The 14,761-nt window shown below is 43.7% G+C and overlaps 1 protein-coding gene across 1 annotated transcript; it reads right to left on the reverse strand.

Annotated features, from left to right (window-relative positions):
• Positions 1-2,667: 2,667 nt before the first annotated feature.
• On the reverse strand, positions 2,668-4,816 carry LOC132889729 (aquaporin-1-like). The gene is made up of 4 exons (XM_060926522.1): positions 4,451-4,816; positions 3,502-3,660; positions 3,311-3,391; positions 2,668-2,844 (listed from the first exon to the last, which is right to left on the reverse strand). The coding sequence occupies exons 1-4, from the start codon at positions 4,814-4,816 to the stop codon at positions 2,668-2,670; spliced, it is 783 nt and encodes a 260-aa protein (XP_060782505.1).
• Between the last annotated feature and the right edge of the window lie 9,945 nt (positions 4,817-14,761).

Genomic DNA, 14,761 nt, shown 5'->3' on the forward strand with positions numbered 1-14,761 from the left:
ACCCTATTACATGCCTTGCTCTTGGAGTGATCTTTGTTGGTCAACCACTCCTGAGGAGGGTAACAATGGTCTTGAATTTCCTCCATTTGTACACAATCTGACTGGATTGCTGGAGTCTAAACTCCTTAGAGATGGGTTTGTAACCTTTCCAGCCTGTCGTCATCAACACTTTGAGAGGTTCTCAGAAATCTCCTTTACTCATACTATGATACACTTCCAGAAACACGTGTTGTGAAAAAAAAAAAATCAGACTCTGATAGATCCCTGTTCTTTAAATAAAACAGGGTGCCCACTCTCACCTGATTATCATTGAAAACACCTGATTAATTTCACCTTCAAATTAATTGCTAATTCTAGAGGTTCACATACTTTTACTACTAATATGTAATAGTGGATCAGTTCCCTCAATAAATGACAGTATAATATTTGTCTTGTTTAACTGAGTCCTCTATTAGGCTTGGCACGGTTATGGGAAAAAACCGAACCGTACGATACGCCTGTTGCGGTGCAATACGCGTATAAACCGCGGTACCCCTATTTAAGACGTTCGCCCCAAAAAAAAAAGCCGAATGCCCGTATGAAACCACGTGGTTCTCTTTCGCGCGAAAGAATTGAAGTGACAGCAGAGTGTGGATGGCAAGTGCAAAAATGGCAAGTGGGAGTGGAGAAGGCAGGTCGTCGTACATAGAGGATGCCCCCGCGGCATTCAAATCAGGTGTGTGGGAACATTTGGGTTTTCCCATTACATGCGATGACGCCGGCAAAAAAAAAAAACAACGTCACAATATGCAAGCTTTGTAAAGTACGAATGCCGTACACTCGTGGGAATACTTTAACACACACCTGTTCAAAAGTAAGCTTTAAGAACTCATTTTTATTTCTTCCAATTATGAAAACTCTGTATGTGACAAAAGACACCTGGTTCCTCTAGATGCCACAACATGGCAGCAAACACTCCTGACACTTTGTATAAATACTGTAGTAAATAAAAAAAGCTGTTGAAATCATCCATGTCTTCCCTCTTGCTGTTTCAAAATACTACCTGGCTTTTCATCAGAGATTGTTCATAAAATGTGCTTATGTCAACTCAAACTCAGTTTGTGCATGATTATTTCATTGTAACTATAATTTTAACCTCTTAAATGCTGTATCCTAAACTATGTTTACTTAAGGTAAATAGTAGGCTATATGCCCAAATACAGAGTACTTAAGATTTAAAAAAAAAAAAAAAAACCCACAATACGTACCGAACCGCAGACCTCAAACCGCAATACGTACCGAACCGCGACTTTTGTGAACCGTGCCACCCCTATCCTCTATCTACTTTTAGGACTTGTGAAAATCTGATATTTTAGGTCATATTTATGCAGAAAATTCTAAAGGGCTCCCAAACTTTCAAGCACCACTGTATAGTAGATGAATAGAACCAAGCCTGAATGTGATAATTAGAAAGAAAACCTAGGGACATATCCCAAGAGGAAACTGACTACTAAAATACGTGATTAAAGGCAGAATGACCAGCAAAAGACAGGACAGAAAAGACTCGGAATACTGGATGTGATCAACTACAGTGAAATGAAGAGGCAGGAGATAGAAAAGGCTGGACAGAACAGATGCCACAGACCTGCCATCAAGGAGACCAAGTCAAACAGTACAAAACTGAAAAGGTCACTAAGAACAGCTGCTCATGTTCAACTTCCTATCCACTTGCATTTATCAAAACCCACCAGTTATTTAATTATACAAGTTATGCGCAGACTGGCACATTACTTTAAAACTCATGGTTACTAGAGGACCAGCCCCCCACTGTAACCCTTGCCTATTAAATAGTTAGAGGGCTACAAAAATGGGCACTGCCTAATGCACCATACAGTGCAGGAAGAATTTTAGACAATCACTTTAAATATTGCTGCAAGGAATTGCAAGACAGCCTTCTCTCCTTTTCCATCATAGAAGAGCCAGTGAACCCTATGCAGAAGGAAACACTGAAAGCACCTTTCCTTAGCATTTAGAGAACTCAAACAGCTTCTCACGCTGCTCCCAAGGTACTCCCAGGTCATTTATTCAGAAGCCTTCCTCAGCAAAAAACCCTCATGAAACACAGGCAGAAGGTTCCTCCCACAGTGACATACCCTGATTGTGTAAGAAGACTGCTAGCTTGTGTTAATCCCCAGCTACTTCCTCAAACATTACTGTCCATTATCAAGTTGCACCACTTTCCTTTCATCACCCACAGAAACATTCACAAATTACCCTCCCCTTTGTAAAAAGGATCTGCCCAAAAACGGGAGTCTCCTTTGGACATCATCCAAGCTCATGTTAATGGAAATGTTTATGCTAAATGTAATTGAGCTAGCAAAGATAAGTCAAACTGCCACTTTGCACAACAGAAATTGCAGATATACTTTCAAAATACTTTGAACATGCAACATTAGTTTGTACACTCATCTAAAGCCACCTTTATACAGAAATGGCTTAGTTACTGACAGCCTGTAACAGTTTCCTGGAAACTGTTACAAACACTGGTATTATTCTGTGCAATTCTGAAGGGAGTGTTCAACCTTGATTAGTGTTATGAATGTTTCAGACCACATTTTCATGAAGCAACATCTGGGTTAAGATGCAGGTTTATTTTTCCACTGTACTGAAAAACCATTATGCTTCCCCTCACTGAGCTGCAGGACCACCAGCCTCAAGCAGGGGTTCAGTCTCTTCATCTGAAGCCTCAGTACCATGGCACAAAACCTTGAGCCAGCCAACAAAGTCCGAACCTTTAGGAAACAGGACGAAGTCATAAAGGAGTGCTGCTACAACACCGCCACACAGTGGCCCTGCCCAGAACACCTAGAGAGAAGGACAGAACAGTGTGAGGATACTGAGGGTTGGTTTTGTATACTCATTCTGCCTTAATTTTTTTTTTGGGGGGACCAGATTTAGATTCAAAGCCAAGATCTCTAGTCATGCACCCCCCCCCAAAAAAAAGGACACCCAACTCAAGACTTACTATTCATTTGCTATTTTGTATGCAAGTTTGACATTTGTTGAAGTTGCTTTATCAAAAGCATCCAAGCTATTCTTTGGTGTTCCACCACAGCACTTGAGTTCTGGATTGTGATGATCAGGTGTTAACTTATTACAAAACTAACAGTAGTGGAGCTACAAACAGGGTTACATTAAATGCACTCAGAGCACTCACTTATATGAACTTGTAAGGAAGCACCACAGGTTCATTAAGGAAATCCATCAAGTACATGCTAAAACTTTCAAACTTCATGTGATCTGTTAGTTCTGTATGAGTGAGGCTGCTCACCCAGTGGTTGTCAAACTGCACAGAGATTAGAGCTGGGCCAAAAGATCGAGCAGGGTTGATGCCACATCCAGTGTAACTAATCTGTTGTGAAAGAAGTTGGATTAAAGTCAAGCCATGATAAATGCTCAGCTGTTCCTCAGCTGGGACACTTCCAAAATTAACATTTCAGAGCAAATACAAAAAACACTTACGCCTACAAGGTGAGCCAGAACTACAGAGAGCCCACATGCAAATGGAGCTGAACCAGCGATGTCCCGCCTTTTATCCACTGTTGCTAGGACACACAGCACCAACTGAAGTGTGAGGAGAAACTCAATTCCAAAGCCTTGTCCTGGGCTGACACCATTCAGCTGCAGGACAAATGAAGGCAACATCGTTAGCATTTTAACCACTGGGCTTTTTGTCCATCACAAGACATCATTCCTCACACTGTGGGCTGGATATGTGATGCAAGTATCCAGTTAGCCTTCAAGTGCTGTTCAACAGTCAACACAAATGGTCCTGCACATACATACGCACAGGAGTTTAAAGAGCAGGCCATTTCAGTGATCTGCTGTTGCACTTAGAACTTGACCGCAAAGATTAAAGGAATAGCAGACCGGGGGGGGGGGGCTTTAGTTGCATGAAGCCAGATGTGATGCAGGAGTATGGCTGAGCAGTGGACAGAGGCAGTAAACCACAAGCAAATTCCTGCTGCCACACCAGGTTTGTAAAGCTTGAGCAGTTTCAACAGAAGCTAGCTAAAAAAGGTTAGCTTATAAGCCAAGTGGTTGGGAAGTTATTAGGGGAAGCTGAAAGGGGGGAGGGGGAAGACCACACTTGGTCAAACCAGCATCAGGTTTACAGGGGTGGTACAAGGGTAAGCCACTTTTTTTGGTGGGGGGCACAACTTCAAGTTACAGGTCATCAGGCTCCATGGAGAACAGTTGATGAAATCGCAAGGTCACAGCAAAGATTAGGTTGCAGTTGGCCATTATAACTAGTTTCCACTACCACTCTAAAGCTCTAGTAACTTCAGCTTTTCACAGTTATAACCACCACCTCAGGTCTTTTCAGCCAAAGCCCTGCCACCATTATACAGACATTAATTTCACACCTAGTCACTAATCAAGCCACTTCAGCAAGAGCAAAGTTACTCACCTTATTCAACCCAAGTGAATCCACCACCAATGGCCTCACTCCCAGAACAATGCCACTAGCAATCACAGCCCCAGTCACCTGAGCCAAAATGTACCACAGTGCTCGGCATAGGCTAATCTGGCAGCTAACCAGCATGGCAAGTGTGACAGCTGGATTCAGGTGGGCTCCACTTATGTGGCCCAAACTCTGAACCAAGATAGCAATGGCTAATCCAAATGCTAATGCTACCTTTACTTCTTGGTCTGGGTAGCTGCTGTTCCTATTCCCAATTACTGCAGAAACACCACAAAAGACAAGCATTGTTGTCCCTAGTAGCTCAGCAAGAGCAGCCTTCCAGAAGCCCAAAGTCTGTAGTTCTTTCTTCATTATGCACTAAGTCAACAGCTAATCCAACTAGCTGAGTTACTATATCACTAGTGGCTTCTGTTATTTAAACTATTTCCTGTGGCTACGTCACTCATTCTTAATTGGTCTCTCAGTATGATTGGCTAAACAATTTGTCAGTCTCTCAATTAGCTGTCTCAGTTTATCAGGCTTTCCTGCAAATCCATTTGGCTCAGAACCACCTTCTAGTTTCTTTTTTTTGTACCCAAAATAAATAAATAAATAACCAGCATTATGCATATATTTGGAGGTATGGATGAATCCATATAACCATAAATCACAAATGCTTTATTTAGTAATTTATTTAAACACTTATTTGAAGTTTTCCTGAAACACTTGTGTATTTATTGAAGGATTTAATGTGATATGGTGACTACGATTTTGACATGCTGTTTCAGACACAAAAATGGATAGAAACCTACAACAAAGTATTTGTTTGTTATCAAGAAGGGTTCCAAGTAGAAGCTGGGGACTCCTAATTATCAAAGGAACCCTTAAAGAGGAAAATAATTAGCAAGAACTCAGAGTTTGTATTGCACAGTTACACAGCTAATACACACACTCTTCAAAAAAACGTCTTTAAGGGTTCTTTGGATAAATCAGAACTCTGGAACCCTTTTCCAATACACACGTATACTTAATAATTCTGTGATACATTGTCTGCATTCGAAACAGAAAATTGCTGCTTTGTTGCTTCACTGCTGTAATAAGAAGCAGTCTTGTATGGCAGGACTTTCAGCTGAAGGCATCTTCTGAGGATGTTCAAATGACCTTTTAGGATCACATTTACGGTACTGCCATGTAACTAAACCAAAGAGTTAGCTAGTTGGGTAACCGATGCCTCACAATCATATCTAATTGATTTGTTACAGGCGTGGGGTTCCAATATTTATTTCTTGGGAACTTTTTAAAAAATCTAAGCAAAAAATAAAAAAGGTCCAAAATACTTACGTTTGTATACATAATCACAAAGAAGTTCAGTCTGCCATCTTTTTTATTTTTGTTGTTGCTTGTGGGAGCTGTTGCACAGATTTATGGGCAGCATCGAGGATACATCAATGATACTTTCAACTGGGGGCAGCTTCAAGGCATCTTAGAAGACAGGAAATGAGAGTTTGAACTATTTCAAATGGTCCTTGATGCCTCACTGTCTTGCTAGACTCTTCCTGAGGCAGCATTTTTCTCGTTTCAAACACACCCAGTTAATGGGGGAACCCTTAAAGGTTCTGTCCTTCGTAACTATGGTAACCTCTGGTCATATACTATTTTCTCATAATGTTTAGCTGACTCTATTAAGTTTTCCATACACTTAAATGTCATTGGGGAAACCCTTAAAGTATTGTTCTGGACATTATTTTTTTGGGGTAGCTGTGGTTCCTGGGAAGAGCATTCACCCTATTATCAGGAGATCATGAGTTCTAATCTTGCTGATGCCACAGCTGTCTATTGTCAGGAGCCCAAGAGAGCAAAATTGGGAAGGGACGGGTGGCATCCTTGCTCTCCCTGATCAATTACAGTGACACTAACCAGTCATGGGCATCTTTGAGCTTATGCACACGGAAGTAGGTGGATAGCGTTTTCTAGTGCCCCATGACATTGCATATTACACAAATAATGTTGCTAATCTTAATATTATTTAGATTAAATTAGATTCATCAAGCCAACCAAATGGGCGGCACGGTGGTGTAGTGGTTAGCACTGTCACCTCACAGCAAGAAGGTCCGGGTTCGAGCCCTGTGGCCGGCGAGGGCCTTTCTGTGCGGAGTTTGCATGTTCTCCCCGTGTCCGCGTGGGTTTCCTCCAGGTGCTCCGGTTTCCCCCACAGTCCAAAGACATGCAGGTTAGGTTAACTGGTGACTCTAAATTGAGCGTAGGTGTGAATGTGAGTGTGAATGGTTGTCTGTGTCTATGTGTCAACCCTGTGATGACCTGGCGACTTGTCCAGGGTGTACCCCGCCTTTCGCCCGTAGTCAGCTGGGATAGGCTCCAGCTTGCCTGCGACCCTGTAGAACAGGATAAAGCGGCTAGAGATAATGAGATGAAATGAGAAGCCAACCAAATGCAGTTAGCATCTCACCAGAAGTGCAAAATACACTCACTGGCAACTTTAGATTAGATCAGATTAGATTCAATTTCATTGTCATTGCACATGTCACAGGTACAAGGCAATGAAATGCAGATTGCATCTAACCAGAAGTGCATAGCAGTAAATAACATAAGTGCAATATACAAATATAAATGTACAGGAATTACAGGGTATGGAATGGTATAATGATATGATAGATATTTAATAGGAACTTCCTGTTGATTCTAAGATCCCTGTTCTTGGCTGCAGGAGTGGAACCCAATGTGTTCTTCTGCTGTTGCATGCTGAGATGCTTTTCTGCTCACCACGGTTGTAAAGAGTGATTATATGAGTTACTATATCCTTCCTGGCAGCTTGAACCAATCTGCCCATTTCCCTCTGACCCTCTCTTATCAACAAGGCGTTTGTTTCCACCCACAGAACTGTCGCTCACTCACTCAGTGGTTTTTGTTTTCTGCACCATTCTGTGTAAGCTCTAGAGACTGTTGTGTGTGAAAACCCCAGGAGATCAGCAGCTTCTGAAATACTCAGACCAGTCCATCTGGCTCAAACCAACACCCATACCACAGTGAAAGTCATAGAGAGCATTCTAATGTTTTAAATGAATATCAACTGAAGCTCTTGATTTGTATCTGCATGATTTTATGCATTGTGTGGCTGTCAAGAGATTGGCTGATTAGAGAACTGCATCAAACAGCAGGTGGATGGGTGTTCCTAATAAAGTGGCCATGAATGTAGTACACAGCATTAAGTGTGTAGTAATATCTAGATCCTGTCAGGAATGTAACATTTAGCTTGTGTTCTTCGATGGTTTATAAGGGTTTACTGAATAACTGAAGGCTCTTCGCCTCCTAAAAAAGTTCAACTCAGAAGCCTTCGAAGAAAACAAAAGTTCTACATCTTTGTTGGTCTCAAAAATGTTTCCATTCTTCTGGACAGTATGTTCAGTTTTTAATCCATAACACAACTTTTATATGCAAGATAAGCTGTAAAATCATTCAATATCCAGGTTTCCTTCTGTCTGAATTTTAAACTCAGCACTATTGACAGCAGATTAGTTGCTAGGATGTGATGACATCACACATGCTGTGAAACAGATGGAAATCTGACCATAAACTCGGTGTCATTCAGCAATAAATCTTCTGTAGTCATTTATTTGATGAGTGAACACAGTAAACATGGCTCTGACAGAGGAGAAACCCAAACATCTGATCTGATCACTGTCTTCAGAAACAACACACTAATCCACATTGAGCTTCATCACCATGGACAACATCATTAACTTCCCACCAAGACCTGGAAGTGTGAGTCATCTGCATATGATTGAACTATTCCTGGAGATTTACACACTCAGTAATTGTGGGTGGCATGGTGGTGCAGTGGTTAGCACTGTTGCCTCACAGCAAGAAGGTTCTGGGTTTGAGCCCAGTGGCAGACGGGGGCCTTTCTGTGTGGAGTTTGCATGTTCTCCCCGTGTCCACGTGGGTTTCCTCCGGGTGCTCCGGTTTCCCCCACAGTCCAAAAACATGCAGGTTGGGATAATTGGTAGCTCTAAATTGACCGTAGGTGTGAATGTGAGTGTGAATGGTTGTGTGTCTCTGTGTGTCAGACCTGCGATGATCTGGCAACTTGTTCATGGTGTACCCCACCTCTCACCCATAGTCAGCTGGGATAGGCTTCAGCTTGCCTGCAAACATGCACAGGATAAGCGGTTACGGATAATGGATGGATGAATTGTGTCATTAATGAGCCAAGCCTCTCTTATTGCCCAGGTCCACACAGAGGACGAATCAAAAGTCCCATGATTCATTGCTACGTCACTGCCATGGCTGAAGACTTTGCTCAGACCTATAAAGTTAAATTTTTTTTAGTTTGCTTATTCTAATGAAAGGGTGTACACAAACCATGTTTTGATTCTAGCTCCGGATAGATATGTTAGCCTTGCTTGGTAACTCAGTACTTAAATGGTACTCGCTAATGGTGAACAAATTTCTCCCTGTTCTGGTTTACAACAGTATTTATTTAAATGCCATATTAACCATCAGGTTTAACGATGTTGCCTTTAACCTTGGAACCATGAAATCCAATACATTTTTGTACAATAATGAAGATTAAATAGCCAGGGATGGAGGTATTGTGCAACAGGTTCAGGTTCTTCATTTTGAGAAACATCACTCAATTTGATCCATCATCGCAGGAATGTTAAGTAATAAATTCAGGGCTGCATGATTTTCCAAGGAAATGTTTGCTCATTGGCTAAAACTCATCAGAACCTTGTTTACTGTGTTCAATCTTGTAATAAATGGCTGCAGATGTTTTATTGCTGAATTATATTGAGTTAATGGTCAGAATTCCATCTGTTCCATGGACTGTGGTTAGTGCAAGTCCAACTTAATTTCAGTAACTTCCAAAATTCAGAATTCACTCTCCATGATGACAGAGCTGAGGTATTCAGTGTTTCATGGAGGGGTAGATTGGAAAGGGGTGGGACTCTCTGGGCTCTGAGACATTTTTGTGATGCTGCCTTGTGTAGGAAAGATGATTTGCTTGTGAGCTACATTGGCCTCATGGATGGAATCCAAAACTAATCCTTAAACTATGTTAAGTCTATGCTCATACTGAATATTGTCCATTTTTTTAAGAAGAAGAAAAAAGAAACCTTTATTTGTCACATGCACACTTCAAGCACAGTGAGATTCATCCTCTGCATTTAACCCATCTGAAGCAGTGAACAGCCACACTACAGCACCCAGGGAGCAGTCAAGGGTTAGGTACCTTGCTCAGAGGCACTTCAGCCCAAGGCCACCCCATGTTAACCTAACCTGCATGTCTTTGAACTGTGGGGGAAACTGGAGCACCCGGAGGAAACCCATGCAGACATAGGGAGAACATGCAAACTCCACACAGAAAGGCTCCCGCCGGTGGCTGAGCTCAAACCCAGAACCTTCTTGCTGTGAGGTGACAGTGCACTACACCACTGTGCTGCCCCTTCACTACCCATGTTAGAGCTTCTTAAATCTTTTGAACCTGTCAGACATTTACCATGAAGCTTCTTGGTCCTTGGTACACTCCTAGAAAATTGAGTTCTTCAAAGGTTCTTTAAGAGTTCATTGGATAATTAAGGGTTCTACATGGTATCCATTCTTGTGAAGTGTTTTACAGAGTTTGTTTATTACAAACAGGACTGCTGTGCAGCCTCATAGTTCCTGCGAGTTGTATTTTGATGTTAAGACTGGTGTGAGGCAAGGGTTAATACCTTTTCAGAACCTTTTCTGTTCATCATATTGATGGATCAAGTTATCAAAACTGTTAATGAGAGAGAGGGAAAAAGAGATCATGAAATGAATGACAAATTTGCTTACGCTCATGACATAGCAGTTATTGAGTCTGACCCAATGACCTTGACCAACTCTGTCCTAGTGTGGAACATGGTACAAAAGGAACATGGATTAAAATTAAATCTAGGAAAGACAGAGGTGATGGCAGTATCAAGGCACCCCAAGAAGGTGGAAGTTGATGGAGTCATCCTGAAGCAAATAAATCAATTTAAATATTTGGGGAATATTTTCAACAGCAAGGTTGCACATGAGAATGCTGTTTTGGAGTGAATTAAGGAATATAGCAAAAATGCGAACCTACTCTTCCCCTTTCTAAAAGACAAACACATACCTTGAAAATATGCAAATATAAGACCGTTCTACAACCTAAACTATGTTATGGCTGCAAAGCATGGACCCTTACATTAAAGACCAAGAGTGGGGAGATGAGAGTTCTACAAATGATCAAGGACATAACCAAACTTGACAAAATCTCATCTCATCTCATTATCTCTAGCCACTTTATCCTTCTACAGGGTCGCAGGCAAGCTGGAGCCTATCCCAGCTGACTATGGGCGAAAGGCGGGGTAGACCCTGGACAAGTCACCAGGTCATCACAGGGCTGACACATAGACACAGACAACCATTCACACTCACATTCACACCTACGGTCAATTTAGAGTCACCAGTTAACCTAACCTGCATGTCTTTGGACTGTGGGGGAAACCGGAGCACCCGGAAGAGACCCACGCGGACACGGAGAGAACATGCAAACTCCGCACAGAAAGGCCCTCGCCGGCCACAGGGCTCGAACCCGGACCTTCTTGCTGTGAGGCGACAGCGCTAACCACTACACCACCGTGCCGCCCCTGACAAAATCAGGAATGAAAAAAAATTAGACAAGAACTGGAGGTGGAGAGTGTCCTCACTTATGTGGAGCATGCCCAACTCAGATGGTTTAGTCATATGATGAGAATGGAGAACCAACAAATACCAAAAAAATGGCTCATATGGAAACCGATGACTAAAAGAACCATAGGACGGCCAAGAAAATGATAGATCCAAGACATTACTAAGTCCCTCACAGAATGATCGATATCCTTGGACTCTGTAATAGAAGCCGAATTATTTAAAGATTGATATAAATGGAAAAAGCTTATCTGCTGATAGGTGTTATGCCTATCAGGAGTTGGATGAGAAGGTGAGAATCCATTCTAATAGGGAAACATTGTTAACTGTTGAGTTCCCCCCAGACAAGAACCCTTAAGGTCAGAAAGGGTTCTGTGTAAGTGTGTGGTGCAAACTCCAAATTATTGCTCTTACAAGCAATCTGAAGGAGCAGTCTGTGGGGTCCAAGCACTCTTTGCAAATAGTCCCCATTCAGTGGGCAGTTCTTGGGAAGTTACACAGAACACTAATAAAACCACAGATGAGCAGAGTGTTAAAGTTACACAGGTCATTTATAACCATGTTCATGCAATTAGGCTTAGTGGAAATCACACATGTATTCACTGTTATTGCATTTTCAATCTCGTTTTTCTAAAGTATTTGTTTATGATTGTTCATAAGCCGAAACACTCAATACGTCAACTTATTAATAATGCAATTATTGAGAGTTGAAACATTATTTTGAATCACATTTGAATGATATTGCACAGGGGTACAGTGTGCTGGCGAAAATGTGTCTGGTTTAGAGTGTTTTCTGCTTGAACACACATTCATGGAACGTGATGAGATAAACACAGCCTTCGTCATCATTATATATGCTTGTAGTACAGTGTTACAGGAAGGTCAGAGGAAGTTAGGGTCAGCCATGAGACGAGATGTCGCCTCTGAAACCATGGAGGGTTTTGTACATTTAAAACATTATAATAATAGAAGTTCAATGTCAGACACCGAGACATAGCACACTGTAGGAATCAGAGCGGGTGGGTGGCGCACAGAAGTAAGGCAGGCCAGAACTGAGTTCCAAAAACTCTTTATTTGTAGCTTTTCAGCTTTCCACACTCTCCCAGCCACGCACGCATGCGCACACACAAGTCTTCTGGTTGGGGAGAGAGCTCCCTTCTTCTGCTCTCTTTCTCCTTTTATAGGGCGTGGTCACTGGGGAAGACACACAAACACAGGTTAACTAACATCAGGTGCAGCGATTCTGCCACTTACCTTCCCTGACTCCACCCTCCGTTCACAGACCGATGCTTGACCATGGCCCCGATGCCACATACCCCCACCGGCAGACTCAGGCCGGGGAGCCATCCGGCCTGTAGCCGACTCCCCCCCCAATGGAAGAGGAAATCCGCCACGACCATCTGCGCCCCTGGCCTGTGGACCACCTTGAACTTAAATGGCTGGAGTGCCAGATACCAACGGGTGATCCGCGTGTTGGCATCCTTCATGCGGTGGAGCCACTGGAGGGGCACGTGGTCCGAACAGAGGGTGAAAGGGCGTCCCAGTAGGTAGTAGTGGAGGGCAAGAACTGCCCACTTGATGGCCAGGCATTCCTTTTCTATTGTGCTGTACCTGCCCTCGTGCACCGACAGCTTGCGGCTGATGTACAACACTGGACAGTCCTCCCCCTCCACCTCTTGGGACAGAACAGCCCCCAGCCCTCTGTCTGACGCATCTGTCTGCAAAACAAAGTGGAGAGAAAAGTCAGGGGAGTGTAACAGTGGCCCCCCACACAGTGCAGCCTTTACCTCAGAGAAAGCCCGCTGGCATTGCTCCGTCCACTGGACCGGATCTGGTGCCCCCTTTTTAGTGAGATCAGTCAGCGGGCTGGTGACGTCCAAATAATTAGGTATAAACCTATGATAGTAGCCAGCCAGCCCCAGGAGCTGTCTCACCCCCTTTTTGGTCTTGGGCCTCGGGCAGGCCGCAATCGCTGCTGTCTTATTAATTTGGGGACGCACCTGCCCATTGCCCAAGTGGAAGCCCAGATACTGTACTTCCACCCGCCCAATCGCACACTTCTTCGGGTTGGCTGTGAAACCCGCTTGCCTCAGCGACCTAAGAACGGCCCTTAGGTGTTGTAAATGCCGCGGCCAGTCATTACTATAGATTATGATATTGTCCGGGTATGCGGCCGCATAGGTGGCGTGGGGACGGAGGACCCTATCCATAAGCCGCTGGAATGTAGCGGGCACCCCAAACAGCCCAAAAGGAAGTGTGACAAACTGGTGTAAGCCAAACGGTGTGGAAAAGGCCGTTTTTTCTTGGGATAATGGGGTCAAGGGGATCTGCCAATATTCCTTTGTCAAATCCAGTGCCGAATAAAAACGAGCCATGCCTAGTCGATCAAGCAACTCGTCAATACGAAGCATTGGATACGCATCGAATTTAGACACCACGTTGACTTTTCTATAGTCCACACAGAACCGGACCGACCCGTCGGCCTTGGGAACCAAGACCACCGGGCTGCTCCAGTCACTGTGGGACTCCTCAACGATGCCCATGTCAAGCATGGCCTCGAGTTCTTCCCGAACCACCTTTTTCTTGTGTTCGGGCAGCCTGTAAGGGCGGCTGTGCACTACCACCTCCGGGGGCGTCTCAATGTGATGTTCTATGAGGCGGGTGCGGTCGGGCAGGGGCGAGAACACGTCAGAAAATTCTGTCTGCAACTGGGTAACCTCAGTGAGTTGGGTCGGGGAGAGGTGGTCTCCACAGGGGACCGGAGTGGTAAGTGATGTCAATGTTCCCTTTCAAACCTCCGGCCCCAGCTCCGCCTTCTCTGGAACCAACGACACCAACGCCATGGGTGTTAGGACTTGGACTGTTTTGGCCTCTAGAGGCCGCTGTTATTTCCTTTTCGTGTCTTGTTTATTTTGGCCTCTAGAGGCCGCCACTGTTCCTGTGTTTTGTGTTTTTGTTAATTGCCTGTTAGTCCTAATTATCTTCACCTGTGTCCTTAATTAGTTTGTGTATTTATACCCCTGAGTTCAGTCCTCTTGTCACGGAGTCTTTGTGCTGTTATGTTTATCTCCAGTTTCCTTTGTACTGTGTTTTGTGGATCTTCTGAGCTTTTGCATTTTTGCCTTTTTCTTTTTGAATTATACTCTTTGTTTTTGTTTTTTTTGTTTTGCCCTGGATTGTATATAGTGTACATAGTATAAATAAACCTTTTGTTACTTTTTCTACTTCCGCCTCACGCCTCTGCATTTGAGTCATTCCCCTGGTGGCCTAGTGGGGGTTTGCTGGATCATCACACCAACGAACCAGGTTCGAATCCCAGCAAAACCCTAACAATGGGGACCTCCTTGTTTCAAAGTTTTAGCAGATTGAGGCAGTAAATCTGTAACGCCCCACCCCTGTCCGTTCGCCTCACCTCATAGTCGACGTCCCCAACTCGCCGTGTGACCTCAAAGGGTCCTTGCTACTTGGCAATCAATTTGGAGCTCGATGTGGGCAACAGCACGAGTACTTTATCTCCTGGTGCGAACTCCCTAAGGCACATGCTCCTGTGGTACAGGCAGATTTGCCGCTCTTAGGCCTGCTGCAAATTCTCCTGGGTTAGGTGTGTGAGTGTGT

This window comes from Neoarius graeffei, chromosome 1 (assembly GCF_027579695.1).
Source record: "Neoarius graeffei isolate fNeoGra1 chromosome 1, fNeoGra1.pri, whole genome shotgun sequence".
NCBI classification, from domain to species: Eukaryota; Metazoa; Chordata; class Actinopteri; order Siluriformes; family Ariidae; genus Neoarius; species Neoarius graeffei.

Excerpts from the sequence above, each read along its gene's own strand:
- LOC132889729 (XM_060926522.1), bottom strand. The coding sequence starts at position 4,816 with ATGAAGAAAGAACTACAGACTTTGGGCTTCTGGAAGGCTGCTCTTGCT. Across the intron at positions 3,661-4,450 it reads ATTCACTTGGGTTGAATAAG|CTGAATGGTGTCAGCCCAGG; the intron begins GTGAGTAACTTT and ends TTTGTCCTGCAG. Across the intron at positions 3,392-3,501 it reads TTCTGGCTCACCTTGTAGGC|ATTAGTTACACTGGATGTGG; the intron begins GTAAGTGTTTTT and ends CTTTCACAACAG.